At 42.2% G+C, this 18,919-nt stretch overlaps 1 protein-coding gene and 1 long non-coding RNA gene across 3 annotated transcripts in view; one reads left to right on the forward strand and one right to left on the reverse strand.

The window, feature by feature from the left end:
* LGI1 (leucine rich glioma inactivated 1) overlaps positions 1–10,196 on the reverse strand; it is a 35,248-nt gene extending 25,052 nt beyond the window's left edge. Inside the window, exons 1-2 of the mRNA XM_033129867.1 lie at positions 9,655–10,196; positions 9,170–9,241 (exon numbers count right to left, since the gene is read on the reverse strand). Coding sequence (XP_032985758.1) covers positions 9,170–9,241; positions 9,655–10,121 — 539 coding nt within the window. The 5' untranslated portion in view covers positions 10,122–10,196. The remainder of the gene's footprint in view (positions 1–9,169; positions 9,242–9,654) is intronic.
* A 238-nt stretch (positions 10,197–10,434) lies between these two features.
* LOC117035818 (uncharacterized) overlaps positions 10,435–18,919 on the forward strand; it is a 28,973-nt gene continuing 20,488 nt past the window's right edge. The window contains exons 1-2 of one of the 2 annotated variants that reach the window (XR_004425275.1): positions 10,435–10,532; positions 11,293–11,512. This is a non-coding gene — a long non-coding RNA (uncharacterized LOC117035818). Of the gene's footprint in view, positions 10,533–11,020; positions 11,513–18,919 lie in introns of those variants that run through there. The other variant, XR_004425273.1, reaches the window with a different exon arrangement.

The raw sequence follows: 18,919 nt of genomic DNA on the forward strand, positions 1-18,919 counted from the left end.
GAAAGTGAGACCGACAGAAGGTAAGTGACTTACTCCATGTCACATCTTTTGTCAGCAGCCGGGCCAGGATGAGGGAGAATGTGGGCGTTAGATTTGCAAAGGTTCCCTTGGAATATTCTTGGCATGCACACCAGCAGACCTGAGCATGGACATACCCCTTTGGTTTTACAGTTTTATCACCTTTCATGCCAGGATAGTCAAAGTCTTCCTTTCTAGGAGTTGGCATAGCCCACCTCCCATCTCCCAGTATTGTTTACAAATTCAGTCTGTATCTCCCTGGTCCTGAAACGCTAAGAAGGGACTTAAATTTTTTCTAAAGCCTATTCTTGCCAAACTTTATCTTTAGCATCTTGCCATCTATTAACTCATTTCAATCCTCAAATGTCTCCACTTAAAAATATAAAGAACACTGAGGTGAGAGAGATAAAGGGATTAGAAGCTTATGATTGGCAGAGCTGGGATTCCGTGCTCAGGCTCTTCTCTCTGGGACTGGTAACGGGATATGGGCAAGCCTGTGCTGCTTCTTTTTAGTCCCATCAGATCGCCAGGATCTGCTGCAAATGTAGAACAGCTTTGCCCAGTGGTCCTAGAGGGTATGCCCTAAAATGCAAGGACTTCATGGGGTCACGAGGATTGACATGAACAAAAATAAATAAATAAATTGGGGAAAAGCGGGTAAGTGAAATTCATCAGTGTTCTTAATTACACAGATCTTTCTATCTTTAAGTAAATTGAGACTTTTCAAAAGGGAATTAAATATGCAGTTTCCCAATGGTATTGATAACAGGACTCTTTTATCATTGAGCTTTACACAAAATGAATATTCTATGGATCATACCCAGGGATGTGCTGGTTTAATAACTGGTTGAATAACTGTGAGGGAACTGGCTCCAAACAAAAACAGTGAGATTGTAAATTTAAACTCAGGGGCCTTTTTCCTCTTGAATGGGCTGCCAGTGATAATCTACTTCCTCTGAAAGATAAGGCATCCCCTGGGAGGTCCCCAACAAAGTGGTGTATGCCAATCTGCTTGACCAGGTGCATAGCCTGGTGGTAAGGCCTGAGTCCCAGATATCATACTCAATGAACCCACACTAACAGAATTGTCTGAGTTACTCCTCATATGGAGATAGAAGGTCTAAGGTGTTCTTGAAGGTGGGTTTCTTTCTACTTACCTAAGCTCCGCTAGCAAGCCTTTCTAGAACAGGTGAGGCATAGATAATGAAGCTAATAAATAAAATGAATACCAAAGGCATAGATTCCCTAAGTATGGTCCATTGACTCAATATTCTATGGGACGCTAAAAAAGGTGAAACAAAATAAGTCCAGAGGCTTTTTCCATGCCAAGGGGCACTGTGAATAGCCAAGCAGGGATAGAATGTGCAGTTTCCCAAATTTATGTGAGCACAGAACCGTTTTCTTGCAGGACAACCGTTTCACAGGACAGAAATTTAGAAAACATTGGCCTAAGGTGTAACTTTAAAGTAAAAAAGTCCTTTGTCTTTTGCTGTTTTTTCCTTCAATCTCTCTCTCTCTCTCTCTCTCTCTCTCTCTCTCTCTCTCTCTCTCTCTCTCTCTCAAGGGGACTAGAGCTTACACATACAAATGAGAGTTGAATCCTAGGGAAACTAGATGTTCTTGCCAGCAATGCTGCCACTCTTTCAAAGGGCTTTTGAAACTCCTTCTCAGTAGTTGTCTCCAGGAATCAGGACACAGTCCCCTGAATACACTCGTTAATGGCAAAGGCTGATCTTTTGAGAAGAAATTTGATTTGGGAAACAAAACTATGTAAAGTCAATTCAAGCCCAATGATTCTTGTACAAGAGGAAGTAGGCAGAAGTGGTTAAAAGTGAGGATGTGGATTTAAAGCCCTGCTCTGCCACTTATTAGGGGTGCGACATTGAAGAGGACTCTAGGACTCAGTGCTTCATCTGCAGAATAGAGAAAATCATGCCCTCTTACAGGGTTATTGTGATGATGAAATAAGAAATGAGATATATAACGTGCTTAGCATCAGGCAATATAGAAATGGCAAATGCCCCCTAACAAAACTGGTTTTATTGCATGGTTTGTAAATTGGCAGTGAAAACAATTCTGAAAAGGCTCTAGACATGGTTAGCCATAGGAGCACAGCTGGGAAGAATCTATGACCTACCACAAGAAGTTCTCTGCAAGTCGAGAGTTCTTTGTACATATAAATTCTAGTCTGTTTATTTTTTTTCTAGTCTATTTTTTTTTAAATGAGTAAAAATCACATTTTACACAGGCAAAGTGCCTGCCATCTTGCCACGTAAACAGGCCCCAAAATTCCTTTCCAATCCTTGCCCCATGAGAGGGTTACTGAAACATTGTTTTATCATCATCCATCATGGGGAAGTCCTGGTAAAGTCTCAATGGACCTGCTTGGGAAGTGGGTAATTATTTTTAATAATAACTTCATAATAACCAATTTCATATTATGAGGCTTTTTCACTTCACAATCTAATTTACTGGTTTGTTACAATTGATATAAATTTTGTCCAATTCCTTAACAAGACCATTTTCTATATTATATTAGAGTAACTCTGTAAAATAGAATAAAATACAATAGGATTTTAAGCTAGGAAGAGATCTTAATTAATTGAATGTGAAGCTCTCAATGGCAATTTATCTTTTGTTTGGTCTTTATCCTGTTTCAGACTCTGCTTCCAGGTTTCTGCTTTCCCCTGAAAATTAGGAAATTATGGCCCCATGTTCATGTGCCATATTCTCATCAGCAACAATATGTTGGAGCTGAGGATGTCATTTTTAGGTAAGACGTGTCTTCTCTGATTTACCCTAGTTCCTATCACTACCTATTGTCGTATATCCAATTGTTTCTTTCATTTACTTTACCACCCCCACTCCCATTGGCATTTGAGTTTGAGAACCATAATTTAATCTATCTCTGGTATTTTACACATATAACATGTGAGGCCCAGGGATATTTTGTGACCAACCCAAGGTCACACAGCCCAGTAGTGGCTGAACTGGATTTCACACCCATGTCTCCTGACTTCTAGTTCAGGCCTTTCACCATCCTACTGCAGAATTACTCATCTGAAAACTGGTCAGTGTTAATTATTTTAAACAAAATCTGATATGTTTTACAAAATATGGTGCCAGCTGTTTTTTCATGAAGAAGAAGTGAGAGAGTTCTGCTTCCTCTCTTCCTCCCTTTCCCCAGAAAGGTAAATAGTTCGTGTTTCCTGTGAGACATACGTGAAGGAGAGATTTCTTAGCAGGTTCTGATGGAGACATATGTGCAGATCAACAAAATTTTAAAACTGGGATTGTAGGCAGACCCAGCCTCTACAATCAGACGCTCTTCTGATGTTATGGTTGTTCAAATTAAAGTGCTTTTCAGATACTATAATAAAAGCTAATGTTTATTGAGTTACAGGAACTGTTCCAAGCGCATTGTTTCCTTTAATCGTTACTGTAATCCTATGCGATAGGTACTATGGTTATTCCCCATGTTGTGGATATACATAATGAGGCTTGATGAAGCTTGTCCAAACTCACAGAACTAGTAAGCAGCAGAGTGGGGATTTGAAACCATGTTTATCTGACCACAAAAGCTCTGTTCTTTGCTACCTGCCACATTGCCGGCTCACTAGGGTTAGCCATTTTGATATCACAGCTGTCATTGCAAAGCCCCTGCAGTCATTTTGTAGCCCACGTCATCAGCCAGAGGATCAACGACTGGCAAGCCTCACCATCATCAACACTCAATTGAATACCATGCTGAACAAAATGAGAAAGCTGATCAAGACTACCTTACAATATTTTCAAATACAGGCAAAATATAATTTACCTCTTTTAGGAATCACCGCCAGCTTGGGACTGTCGTATCAAGGTAGGAAGGGAGAGATGTCAATTATCTTTGTGTCCCTCACAAAGGCCAGTGCTGTGCCTGCAGCACAGTAAAACCCCAAAATGTGTTTGCTGAAATGGGAAGTTTTTTGTTTCATTTTGCTATTGCTTGTAGCTATACAATAAATAAATAGTCGTTTTAGCTAAGCAAATATAAAAGTCAAAAAGGAAATTATCTCTGTATTAATGAATTTTTTCTCATCTTAACAATGCTCAACCAACATTTCCCTTTGGATGTCCTGTCAGACTGGAGAACAGAGAAAGGGGGAATTCTACCCTTCACAGGAGAGAGATTAGTCCGCCTCTGTAGTCAAGTGAAGAACCTAGGAGCCAAAATAAGATTTTTTACATGTCGAAGGCCTAGAGGAAGTCAGAGTGGGACAAACGCGATTCAAGCAGTGGGTCTAAGGAAAGGCTTTGGATACTTGGCCTTTTAAGTTCTGGCACCCTGGAAATCTCTGGTGAAGAACTTTGACATCATAATGTCATGAGCAAATGATCTCTTCACATTATTTTGGTTCAGCTCACTTTCCAGACCTCCACATTATTAGTTCCTGTGAAATATAATCGGGAAAACCCAACATAAGTGTGACCATGACCAAGACTATCTACTGATAGGAAAGCAGGAGACCTTAGTATAAAATCTATCAAAATATGGATCGAATTCAACATATAGTAAGCAAGGTCTAGGCTTACAACATCCAGGCTCTTCTCTAAGACTTTTGCTGCTGATAATCCTTCATGAGAGACATGGGCAGATGCAGCACAGATAGTTCTAATAAATGACAGGAAGTACTAGAGACATCAGGAAAATCCCTAGAGTTTAAGGAAACAGAGTCAGGGACTTCAGTCTGTTTGGAGCTTGGGGTGTGTGTGTGTGTGTGTGTGTGTGTGTATGCATGTGTTGTCAATATGGTGAGAGATGATCCTGGACAAATAGCCAAATTCTGTTAATACCAACTCATGTGTTGGGACATTCTCTGTTTCTAGGGAACCATTAAAAGCTTCCAAGCACGAGGGTGACATGACGAGAGCTGTGTTTCCAGAAGGTAACACTCAGGGACGTGGGTCGAATGGGAACTGGAAGCAGGGGGGCCAGAGCAGAAGCTCCAAAACAGCAAATGCAGCCTCAGTCAGGGCCAGGGCCCTGGGTAGAGAAGAGGCAGCAGATTCTCCTGCTGTTTAAGAGGGGACTTGTCCAGTTGGAAGCGGACAGTGAGGGACAGGGACAGGGAACTCCTACGTTTTTTGCCTGAATAATTGAGAGGAGGGAATACATTTTCAGGGAAAATGTGTTGTTTTGCACAGGGTTATTTACAGTTACAACAAATTTTAATTAATTAAAAAGTTAAAAATCGGAGCCATGGGTCATTGGGTGAATTGCAGACAAAACAGCCTCGATGGCTGCAGTTGTTACTTTTTGGTCCATTGTGGGGCATTAGTTGGGCAAAAACCAAAACATGCTCATCTACAACCAGCTAATAATTCCACTATAAGCCTTCGTAGCTGATAGGTCTGGCCTGAGTAGTCACTGAAGAGTGCTCATGTTCTCTTATACTTGCAATATAAGGAAGAATAGAAAAAGAGGCCGAACACTGTAAAGGTGAGATAGGCCATGAATATTTTACCCTGGACTAATAACATTTTGAGCGACTAAACGATAGAACTGTAGTAAGGCTAGGCTTATTTATCTTGTTCATGCTATTAGCTTTTCCATTTTTCAGGTTTTTTGATTTCTTCTGGACTATGCACTTCAGTGTTGATTAATAAAAGAAATAATAATGTACCCCCTGCCCCGGAGAGATCAGTTCTATTCCTTCAAACAAGATAAAATCTCACTGGAATAAATGGAATTTTTTCTGATCACACTGAATTCTTATATAGAGATTTTTTTTTTTGGAGCGTGATACACAGACCAACCCTGTAATTTACTTCCTGCAACTAGAAGTCTCTGAAGAGTTGGAGACATTTAGTTTATTAAAAATGTTGTAAACGATTGGCAGCGTGGCATCATTTTATACTCTTAAATTTGAATTTTACTTCTGTAATGAACCTATATCATTGGGGATTTCAGTCTGTAGATGAGAAGCGCTGTAATGTGTGAAAACTCATTTCTGTAAATTACATTCATTACAAACATCACTTCCTTCTCACGAAAAGCAAACTAGAATGAATAATCATATTCATTGGTTATGTTTCACAACTGGCCCTATGGAAAACATCAGTGCAATGGCATTTTTTTTTTTTTGAAAAAGCTTTTGTTGTCATTATTGAAAACCATAAATGAAATTTTTTTTTTAAATATATCTTTTGAACAACTAATCTGATGATTTTTTTAACTGGATAATTTTTTTCTTTATATGGAGCGTGGGCTTTTGTTTTCTTGGTCTCCAATACACACTGCCAGCTATGGCCCACCAGCATCTTCTCCCCAAACACTGTGTGTGCTTAAGGAGGAACCATGTCTGCTTCCCTTAGTACCTCAGGCTGACATTTCCAAAAGTCCTTATCATGTCTCTACAGAAGGTCTGAAAAAACATTTGGGGCCATAATGAAATCACCAAATTGTTAGGATGGATGATGGGAAGGAGGCATTTCTTCGCCCTTTTTAACAACAGGCAAGAAACCAACCACCTTTGTATATTAATCAAGCAGAATTGATTCAGGCAGAATATGACAGGTCAGTTTGTGGTCACAAATGCCATTAGAATTCATTGCAAACCCCAAGCACCCCTCAGGCTGGTGTGATCAACGCCTGATCTGCTGGCAAAAGTCATGCAAAGGCAAATTCAGGCCCCTTAGTTATCATATTTCAATGGGGGGACTCGTGGGGGGTGGCAGCCCCCATGCAGTTTTAGAGCACTGGATGGCCCTGTCCCACAAAAGAACTCTTTTTGTTGGTGAACCATCCATTCCTACCACTGTTATGATTACTGTACATCAGTACAGTATGTTATGATACTGTACAGTTCATACTTGGAGACTTAACATTTATTTCCTCAGTGAAAATGAGCTTATTAGACCCTTTCCTGGGGATGGGAGGAAGCAGAGAACATTGGGCAGGAAGACTGGGGAGCCAAATCTTTAGGAAACAGGGTTCTGAAGATTAGAGACAAACTTTGACTCTTGGTGATTTTGCATAAGATCAGCTCTGGCACAAATCTGCCATCTGGAGTTTAGCCAATGTGAGTTAAGTTGGGACATACAGGGCAAGAATTACTCTCCCTTTTGTTATTTCTGAAACCCGAACTGCTTTTAGAAATAAGGGCTGGAATGTTCCATAGGAACTTGGAGCATGGGACACAGGGGCATGGCACATACTTGGTGTGGGCTATTTAAAAACCAGTTCCTTGGCTTCCCTCTGTGATTCTAAATACGTGTAATCACATTACTGCACAGCAGTCGGGAACTATTTCTATAACATTGTCCAGCATCTGTGCTTGCCGAGGCTGGATCCACTCAGCAAAAACAAAGTGGAGATGTGCTAACTGATTAGGTGAATCAATCCATGCTTTCTGTGTTACTGCTCAAGTCCACCTAGTGTTGAAATATGAGTTGAGTGTCAACCGACACTTCCTGAACTTTATCCTGGGGGGAGAGAGATGCCTTAGCTCATCAAAATAGATGCTTTTTAAGTGAGCCACTTATTTATTTAACAAATGAACAACATAAGCATGATTTATCACTTTCTCAGACACAACTGATTCTTATCCCAGCATTAGAGACTTTGACCCTTTATGTGCTAAAGACTATCTTTTTTGGATTTGTTTGATATGCTAACACTTCCCCTAATTACACTGTTAGCCTTCAATCGAACACATAAATGCCTTAGGAATATTCTACTCAATTGTTAATCACTCAAAGACATTAGCTAGCAGAAGGACATCAGCTAACACTGTTATATAATGTCAAAACACCTGATCAGGTTTGTGAATGAATGAAATAGTCAAACCCATTTTGGGATTTCACATAGGCAAAACAATAAATTAAGTGACTTTTTTTAAAAGCTTTTTAGCTTTATGTAAAAATTTTAAAGCCTACCATTTATAAAATGTGTAACCATTTGACCTTATGCCAGGCATTTTATCTACTGAAATCTTATTTATCTCTGCTAACAACCCTTCAATGTGTTATCACCTCCATTTTACAGATGAGGAGACTGAGGCTCAGAGAGATTTAGTCATTTGCACAAGATTATAAGTCTAGTTTCTAGTGAGTGGTGGGGTGAGATTTATACACAGGTCTATGCAATTTCAAATCTATGCTGTTTGCTTCTGTATATCTAACTTCAAACAGCCAAATGGTCAGTTAAGGCAAGAAAACAAAAATAATCAAAAAGAACCCCAAAACTTGGGTCCCGAATCCTGCAGTTCGGATAACTAAAACACAGTTGATTGACAATTGGCTAATCCCCTTCTGGAAATGTATAACTACAACCTGGTCTGTTGCCTGACACCTGAGCACCAGGGGACCTCTTGACCCCGCCCACCCCCCCCCCCCACACACACACACACGGGGTCTTGCTCTGAGAACCAGCACTCCAATAGCCTAACATTCCACATCAGAAAAAATTATATATGTGACATTATGCCTGTGGAGAGATCTGAGTCAAATATTATTTTTTGGACTATTTTGAGACATAGAATGAGTATGTGGTTCCCTCGTGGCTAACTCAAAACACACAACCAAGACTAATCCTTTGCCCTATCCTATATTAATATTTTCTTTCCCTCCTTGTAAAGGGACTAGTTATAAATTAGATGAGATTAGCAAACAGTCTCTCCAGAATTAATCTTTTAAGGAATTACCTAGAAAGAACCCAGATTCCGCCCCCCCCTCCCCACAGTAAATCATACAGAGTAGCAGCCTGCCCTGGGTTTCCCAGGGGACAACATCTTGAGCGCATATGTTATGCTGGGTTCTGTACTGACTAATTCAAAAACTCCTGGGCCAAATAACCAAAGTTCCCAAGTCAAAAATGAAAGTAAAATAGTGGAATGGACTTGGGATCATTGTTGTAATATTCCAACAACTTCATAAATAGCCATGAAAGTAGACAGCATTACAGGTTAGCAAATTTACCATCGGCAAGAATCAACCTGCATTGTTAGTGTCAAGTTGCAAACAAACCCATCTACCTCTCACTTGACTGATATTCTTTTTCTTTCGAGAAATAGAATCACATTTGACAAAATGAATATTGAGATCGTTTTACTAGAGGGCTTATCCAAATATATGCTATATTAAAAATAGTCATGATATAAATATTTCTCACAAGAGCTGCAGCGATGGTGTGAATAAAAAACTCCCTTCTGAGATTTCAGTAAAACCAGATCTCACAAAGGATCTGAAAGAAAACAAACAAAACAAAACCAACAAATAGACACACACAAAGAGACACACATACACACACACAGAACAAACCTTATGTTAATCCGGTTTAGCAAAACAGTCACTATTTTGACACAATTTTATAAAGTACGATACTGTTTCTTCCCAGATGGAGTAGGAAAAATGAATCTGCCACAGGTTTCTCATAATAATGTTCAGGGGTGGGGGGGATCTAAGCATGTTCCATAACAGCTAATCAAAATCAAAATTTCTAAATGCAGCAAAATGTTAGCACTGTCAAATGGCCAAGCGTGCAAGAGGAATCAATCTCTCTCTCTATGCCCTTCTCCCAATACATGCAAAGCCCCAAATACACTGGCTGGAATTTTAAAATCGTAAATTAGATAGCAAAATGCTTACGGGCCTTACAATGAGATAACATCAGGAGGAACGGTGCGTGGAATGGATCTGGCATTCTCACATAAAGCATTATCTTTGGTACAAGTACACACGGCAGGGCATTTTGGCTTCGCTGGCTTCTTCCCCTCAGTCAGCAAAAGCGCAGATAAGAGACATAGGAAATAAGCAATTCTTTTCAGAGGGATGCAGGCATTTCCCATCCTTTGGCTTCTCTCTGATTCCATGCAGTCGACAAAATCTCCCCAAACATGAACAGGGCTTCTGGAATTCAGCTGGTGATTGTCTTGCTCTGAGACCAGGTCACATAGGAGTCCACCCTTTTCCTTTGCCTCTGTATCTCTGCTTTTCAAAACAGGGACCTGCAGCTGATTCGTGAGCTGCTCCTCTCTCCAGCAATGCACTGCTCGGGGAAGAGACCTGTGAGGTGCTGTGAGATGGGAGGGATCCAACTGCTGGAGGAGAGAGCTGACTTGCATCACCACGAAAACACCGAATACAGACCAGCCTTCGAAGGCAAAGTGAAGTGATGTAACAGCAAATAAACAGCTTTCTGCTTGCACCGGGAGGCCCTTTAATTGTTACCAAAAATAGGATGGCATTATGTCTTATTAGTGGGTGGGTGGGCGGGTGGGTGGCAGCAGTCAGCTTGCATGGGATCTCGGTAATCTCAGAAACCTCTGGGAATTTGCTTTTCATGTGGCAAACAACCTAGTCAGAAACACTAGCTTTGGAGCCAGCCCTGGCTGGAAAAATGAAGTTAAACAAAACTCTCTCCCTCTGCAGCATTTGGCTAAAACCTTGATATATCTTGCTGAGTCCACCCGACTAATGCCATCGTTGAAAGACAAATAAGAACACATGGAGAATGTGACTTTCAGGGAATGAATGTGAGTAAATACTTTTTTGACACTTATCAACTGTCATGAATTATTGGTTTTCATAATCCTCCCTCCCCCTCTAAATGTGTAAGACATTCTCTCCTTCCATGGTGAGGGAGGGAAAAAGAAGAATATACTGCCTCTGTGTACCATCCACCCTCCTGGCTTCTGGAACTCTCTGTTCTGTAGCAGTAGCACCAGAAGCTGGGAAGGAATTCCCTGCCAGCAGGAGGCAGCCAACTTTAGATTCTCGGGGCTCTGCAAAAGGCCCGGCTTAGCCCAGGAGGCTGAGACAAGGTGGGGAAAACACTGGACTAAGAGCCGAGGCCTGGTTTTGAGGTTCCACTTGTGCCGAGAACTAGCTGATGTTGTGTCTGGATCTATTCCCCGGTCTGTAAAATGGGGATGAAAATATAGACGTTCCATAAATACTACGAACATTAAATCAAAATGGTAAGATATGTTACTCATATTTCTTGGGAAAGAGGATGCAGATATGGGGAAGGAAATTCATTTAAAGAAGAAAAAAATAAGAGGCCCCGGCATTGGGGCAGTGCAGTACAGACCAAGAGGGTGGGAAGACCGTTAGGACGGAAGAAGAGGAGGCCAACAGAGCAAATGTATGGTGAGGACATAAACCCATCCTCCCTGGGAGCCGGATGCTTTGACAGTCTACCCTTTCCTTCTGATAGCACAACCCGTGCCCTGTGAGGGGCAGGCAGCAGTGGTCGGGCTCATTCTTGTACTTGACTGCTGTCTGTTTATCCAGAAGGCTGTGGGCTCCTTGAAGGTAAAGCTCCTGCGGTGAATCTAGTGTCTGGACAGCATCATGCGCGCAGTGAGCAAGCAACCCTGATGGCTTCGTGTGAGACAACAGAGCACAGAGGTTACTCATGGTCAGGACGTGCTCACCCAAAGAAACTGCAGCTCACACCTCAGAGTTACAACAAAGGGAGTTGACGATTCCCTGAAGAAGGAACAAGATCCAGGTAGGGGGGAATGAAAGAGATGGCTGCTGAGAACATTCCCGGTGGAGGGAACAGCATCTGCAAAGGCCTGACTGTGACCCAGGAGGCCTGTGGGCCCCCTGCGGAGTGTGGTAGGCGGAGAAGTGATAGAATCTGTGTTTGTGTTTCCAAAGGACCATTAGATTATTATAAGAAGGCAGTTTTTGAGGGTTTGTAAATATGTTTTTTACAGAAAAGAAACAAAATAACTCAATTCAAGAGAAGTAATGATTTTAGAATGGCTTCTAGTAATGCTTCACTGTTAAGGACTCTCTGGAGGGAGGGAATTATCAGTGTGTTTAGAAACCGTGACCTGCGGGCAAGTCCCACTTGAGACAGTAAAAGTGTCACTTAGAAGTTGGCTACAAGTCAGATTTTTGTAAATTGAATCCTGCTTTTCAAGGACACAGTGGAAACCTGCTCCATAAAATAATTATGTGGTGAAAATTTTATAGAGGATCATTTTTATGCAAACAGTCACCCACCCCCTAAATTATCTGACTCGTGAATGATGCATTTTGGAACTGTAAAATAAAGACCGCGAGAACGTTCAGGACCTGGGAATTCTCAGATCCAGCCCCCACGTGTTGCAGACGGGGAAACTGAAGTACCGAAAGGTGACACAGAGGGGGAGTGGCAGAGCCACCAGTCTGCATGAATCTGCATGCACCAAGATTCTTGGTTAAACTGTTCCACGAAGTCACAGAGGATAATTCACCCCCTGTGCTTCACTTTCAAATGCATCAGATGATCAAGATTGCTTGATCAGCCCTTGGCTTTGTGCTCTGTGGGTGCAGTCAAAGAAAGGGTGAGTGGTCTTTTAAACTTTCTGGCTTGGTTAAGCCAGGAGAGTGAATGAATGAGGCAAAGAAATCATACCCATAACTATTCACTTTGCAGCTGTATTTATCTGGTGGTTCAGTTTGTCAGCTCAAGTGGAAAAAGGACCATAGCCGGGGTGGGGGCGCGGGGGGGTGAGGAGGGAACTCTAAGGACAAATTACAATGGGCATTCTGAAAAGACAGTAACTTTTTCTTTTTCTATGGCATTTCAGCCCAGACTTGAATTCCCTATTCAATTAAAACACCCACTAAACTCAGGCAGCATTTTCCCCGGGTAATGCAGAATGCCGATGGCCTGTGAGGAAGGGGAAACCACTTCCTGGCTCCAGAATTGGGTCTGAGGAGGCAGCTGTAGAGAGGAGAGCAGGTTGCTCTTTAGAAGTCTTGAGGGGCCTGGGGCGGGGGCTGTATAGCTGATGAAGCTTCCTTTCCCGACTGAGATGTCTCCTCCTCTGGAAGCCCTTGGAGGGCACAGAGAGAATATGGGGAGAGGGAGGGTGGAAGCTTGAGGTTTCAATCCACTTGGAGGCCTTTAAATACGGTTTGGCAACCCACCTGTGGATTACGGTGGGGACCTCAGGGACAGGGGCCTAGAAAGGATAAAACCAGAGCTGGGAAGAGGCCCAGGGAGGCTTGGGGCCTGGCTGAGGCAGCTTGGCCCCCAGACCCAGCTGCAGAGGAGCGGCTGAGAGGGTCCCGGGCTGGCTCTGCACTGAGCCAGCCCTGTGACTGGTTATTTAACCTTTCTAGGCCACAGATTCCTCCTCTGCAAAAGGAGCCGAATGATAGCATGTACCACAGAGAATTATTTGGAGAAATACAGTATTGAGTGATGTATCTAAAGTGCTTAGCGAGGGGGTCTGATACAGCGGAAAGATTTGTCGTCATCATCATCATCGTAATTGTTGCAACAGGGCTTGACTTCTGAACATGTGACTCCTGGGAAGCAAAGCTCTCAAATAAAAATGGCTTTAGCTGAAGTCTACGCTCACTCTAGGAAGTAGACACTTCTGGGCAGGATGACAGACTGTGGCCCTGCCAAGAATCTATTCACATGGAGGAACCAAGGAGACTCCCGGGAAAGAAAGAATTCATCATTTTGGGCGAGGGTAGCAACACCCAAACTTGGTCCAAGAACAAAGTGCAGAGCTGGAGAAAAAAGAAGGTGGCTGTGAAAACAAGGTGGAGATTTTTTTTTTAGCCCCTGCCCTTGAATGTGTTTAAGTGAGAGAGAGTGAGGGAGATCTACTTTGGGATCCCTGTAACAAAGGCGGTTCTCTCTAGTTTATGGGCACCACCGCACTGCATTTGAACGCCAGGAGGAACTACACACAGAGCTGTGGCACCAGAGCTGCTGTAAGATGGGAGGCCAACAGCATCTCCATCCAGGCTCACGGCTCAGGCATCGTCAAAGTCACTGGATTTTCCACCAAAAGCATGTCCACCTTAGTGGCCCAGCAGCAGTGACAGCCCCACAGACATCAGAGGAACTGACAAATGATCCCATCAGGAAGCTGGAGCAGAAGGAAAGGAAAATGAAGGATAGGGCGTAATGCTTAGGAGCACATGTGCAATGTTCCCGAGGCAGCCTCAGAAACTGGAAGGGGTCTTTGTGGAGAGGCTGGAGATTCTGGGAGAGCCAATGAACGCAGAGAGAGGAACAGCCTGTGCCGTGATTCTGATCCCAGTTTTCCCTTCAGGCTGGTGCGGCCTAGGAAACACATATTGTGCAAGTAAACAAATCATTATTATGAGACTTTAAAAGATCCAGCTTGGCCCTGCCTCGTTTTACAAACACTCAGACATGCAAACTGGTGTCAATTTAAGCAGCTTTCTCAATAGAGCAGGGTTTTTGAAACTGAGAGTCAGATGCATTAGTGAGTTGCAAAATCAATCTAGTATAAGCAGATTGTATAAGCAGAATTTTAAAGAATGAAATAGTTTTGAATCCAAAATTGGATTGGATTGCACCTATAAGAGATTAAACTATTGCTTTGTGAAATCTTTGTTTCCATTCTCTATGTGTATGTGTGTGTGTGCGCGCAGAATCGATGTACAATGTTTCTTACAATTGGTTTATGAAAGAAAGAGAGGGGGAGAGAGAGAGAGAGAGAGAGAGAGAGAGAGAGAGAGAGAGAGAGAGAGAGAGAGAGAGAGAGAAGGGAGGAAGGAAGAAAGAAACTACAATAGAGGATGCTAAACATCTTCATCCATCCCAGGAATCTGTGAAATACCAGAGAAATGCTGATCTCAATTCCAATAAATTTCACTTACTGAACTTAGGGCAGCAATTAGACGTGTTGGACTATGCTTTCTGTTATTTACTAGCTGTGTGACCTTGGGAAAGTTGCTTAGCTTCTCTGTGCCTCATTTTCTATATTGATAAAGTAAAAGTAATACCATCTTTTCATTGTTGATATTCAGATTAGTGATAACGCATGTAAAAGGCATGTCACAAAGAAGGCATTCAACGACTGATAACTACCAAAATTAGATGAGAAGTGGGGAAAGGGCAATGAGCAGAGGACCAGATCTTAGAGATTGCTTGGAAGTAGTGTGTCACTTAGGACCCTTTGGTGAAAACTGACAGACATTGACTGCCATCTTAAACATAAAAAGACCTTATTGCCATGGTGATAGAGTGACTCTGAAAATCCAAGGAAGGGCTATCCAAACAGGCTTCAGAAATGCAGAAACTTGTGGGAGTTTGGGGATCTAGGCGGCAGGAGCTACTGGGCAATGTCCTCAGGTGAATACACCCCAATCAGTTCTTATCCCAATGTTCCTTCTCAGAGGAGAGAGTCCGATGGGCTTAGCTGGGTCAGGTGCCTGCTTATTTGCCATGGGAAGGCAGACCACCTTGGTGGCAATCCCACCAAGAGTACACACAGTGGGAGAGGGGTGGTGCCCCAAAAGAAACTTCAGTGCTACAATCAGAAGCAGAGAGGGTGGATGTTGGATAGGCAAAACCAAGGGACACTCACTATGGGATGTGTGCCAGGATATGTTAGCTAATCTCATTTCCCTCTGCCGCAGCCAATCACCCCAAACCCCACCTCATGCTTTTAAAGAGAAATGACCAGAGGACAATTTAGAAAAATAGATTTGGATAATTTCTCGTAGGAGAGCTAAACTTTTATGCCCTGACTGGGGACAGGAGATTTTCAACTCTTATGGTCCAAGGGAATAGAACTTTGGCTGAGAGAGAGAGAGAAATTGAGAAGACAATAATAATGAAAGCTGACACGTATAGATGCATATTACATGCCAGCTGCTGTGCTAAGCACTTTATGTATATGAACTCATTTAATTCTCATAACATACCTATGGGCTAGATATCATTATTATTTCCTCTATATTTATAGAAAAGGAAACTTAGGCCTAGGAGGTAGCTTGCCCAAGGTCCTGCAGCCAGTGAGGAGTGGCATTGGGATCTGACCCAGGTGTTCTGACCCTGATGTCCACAGCATTAGCCACTGCTGGATGCTGCCTCTCCAAAGGGCTGTGTGGGATGGGGTATTGGGCGCTTCTTTAGAGGCCCATAGCGCGTCACTGGCTAGGTATTACTATTGTACTACAATTCCCAGCATGCAACTGGGTTATCATCTTAACCCCGTCTTCACCAAAAGTTCCTCACTTTCTTGAGTAAAAATTTTTTTAGTGGCAAATGTGGCAAAATCTGGTCTCCCTAAGGGGTAATTATGCAATTGAAGCATGAATGCAGATGTAAGTGGGAGTAGACAGAGGAGCAGGTAAGATGCTAGGTTAAAATATCCTCTGCATTTTTCAGTGTTCACAGAAAGACATTGCAGATTGCCATGGGAAAGACTGTTTTTTAACTTAGAAATGTGTACTGCGAAAACATCAATAAGACTGTTTTAAAACACCCATTCTCAAACTTGGCTGCACTTTGGAATCACCTGGGGGATTAAAAAAAAAAATCCTTAATGCTTCAGTCACATCCCTAGAGGTTCTGGTTTAATCGGTCTGGAGTGTGACCTGGGAATCGAGACTTTAAAAAGTTGCATGAAATTCTAAAGCGTAGCAAAATTTGAGAACCCTGGTTTTAAAAGAGGGCAATATTTAAGTGGGGTCATAAAGATGAATCAAATTGTGACTAATTCAAGGAAGCTTTTCTTTTTTTTTTCCCCAAGGAAACTTTTAAGAAAAGAGAAAGGGAGACAGAATAGACTCGAAAGCAGTGGTTCTTGGACCTGGCTGCATGTTAGGATCACCTGGCAAATGTTTTACAAAATACAGATACCTGGTCCTTACCCCCGACCAATTGAATTAACATCTCTGAGGATATATTCTAGTCCTGAAGCAACCCGGGAACAGTGGTTCTCAAAGTATCTTCCCAGACCAGCAAAATCAGCATCACCTGGGAGCTTGTTAGAGATACAAATTCTTGGGCCCCATCCCCAGACAAATGGAAACAGAAACTCTGTGTTTTTACAAGGCTTCCAGATGATTCGGATGCACTCTCTCAAGTTTTGAGAACCACTGCCCTGGGATGTAGGCTCCATGGAAGCAGGAACCCGGTCTGATGTGTTCATCGATGAGCCTAGCAAAGCATTAGGCACAGAGAATGTGCTCTTGCTAGTCTGTTACATTAATGGCCCGCAGTGAACCCTACCTCCTTGTATTCACGCCCTTGTGCCTCATCCCCTGGGAGCTGGGCTGGTCCTCTTTAATGAACAAAACCTGGTGGAAGTGGTGCTGTGCTACTTCCAGGCCAGAGCCGTAAGAAGATCTAGCAGCTTCTGCTTTTGCACTTTTAGGAGTCCTTAGGCTCCTTGTGAAAAGGCCACATAGAGAGTTAGAAATTCTGAGTCTATGTACAGAAAAAGACACAGCCACCCCAGCATCCAGGCTGAGTTCGGCCCTAAATATATCTGTCAAGTGAATGCAACCACAAGAGTGACCACTGGCAAGACTAGCAGAAGAAACTCCCAGCAGAGCCCAGACCAGATTGAAGAGCTGTGAGCAAATGAATTGATGGTTGTTTTAAGCTAGTAAGTTTTGGGTGGTTTGTCAATGCAGCGACAGAAAAAAATGAAATAGCACTCAATAAATTGTTCAATGAATGGGTGAAAGTGCTATCGGGACATGGAGCTGGAACATAGTCTCTCTCCTTTGTCAAAGGAGGAAAAACAGGAGTTAGAAGGAAAGCAGGGACGGACTAGTCAGTTGATGAAAAGGGATTTTTGACCAGAAGCCATAGCCCAGAAAACAAAGGCCCACATTGCTCAGCCAAGAACAGAAGAATTAAAGGGCCTAACTCTGGCTACCACACATTGAATACTGATTACATGCCCAGTGTATAGGTAAGACATTTTTCATCTTTCCTATATTAATACTCAAACATTATATATTTATAATATAAAATACATAATATATTGCATGCATGTATCATATAATATATAAGTATTATATTATATAATTATATGTATTTGAATTGTATATTAATTCTTCTCAACAAATTTGTATGGTAAGTACTATTATTACCCCATTTTACAGATAAGAAAATGAAAGATCAACAAGGTTAAATTTTTGCCCAAAGTCATGCAGCTACTCTTAATTGGAACTCAACCCATATTTGTCTGATTCCCAAATTCAAGCTTTTAAGCACACAGTAGGGCCAAACTATTCAGAAAAACTGAATAGTGACCCTGTGGGTAGCTCAGTTTTGAAGGGTAGTAGCAGGGAAGAGATACTGCCTGCCACTGATTGTCAATAAAATGCACTGTTTTAGCTCATGAAATGCAACTCAATTGTAGGATGGAAGTCAATGGAAAAACAGATTTCATGTTACAGCTAAAGTTGGTAGATTACATCTATTTGGTAAAGCAAAGGAAACTAGTAATTAGTCTTAGGTCCAGCCATCTGTGATGAAAAGTAGTTAGGCATTTAGGCACTCTGAGACACTTAGACTAAACCTCTCAATCTCAGAAGTTTCCTAAGCAGTCAGAATTGCGGAGAAAGAAAAAACAAGGCCAGCTGCAAACCATTCCAGAACAGTGTTTTTGGCCTTTATCTCTTCAAAACTATACAGAACGTTTCTTGACCACTTCTTTTAAAATTACTTGTATAGAAGCTCCCGTGTCGTCTGCAGGAAGCACCTCAAAATCTCCTTCATCCATTTGATACACCGGCATTTGAGACATTGTCAGAGCCGAGAACTAGTGGGAGAGAGTCAGTGAGCTTGTAGGAGCTTTAGAACTGTTCACCTGCCTTTGGATTGCTCTTCATTCATTCGTTCAGTGTGTACTTCTGAATACTCATGCGTGAGGCACTGGGGAATGCAAAGATGCATGAGACAAAGTCTGTCTTCAGAGGGCACTGGAAGCAACTGGACTGAATACCCAGGTTATAAGATCATAGACAACTCCATTCTCCATTCTCATTTGCTTTCCCTGCTGATCTGGGAGGCAGCCATAGAATTGTAGAATCTGGTAGATATGAGTGCACATTCCAGCATTGCCACCTATTAGCTGTGAGATCTTAGTCAAATCACTTAACCTCTCTGAGTCTCCATTTCTTTGCG

This window comes from Rhinolophus ferrumequinum, chromosome 16 (genome assembly GCF_004115265.2).
Source record: "Rhinolophus ferrumequinum isolate MPI-CBG mRhiFer1 chromosome 16, mRhiFer1_v1.p, whole genome shotgun sequence".
NCBI lineage: Eukaryota > Metazoa > Chordata > Mammalia > Chiroptera > Rhinolophidae > Rhinolophus > Rhinolophus ferrumequinum.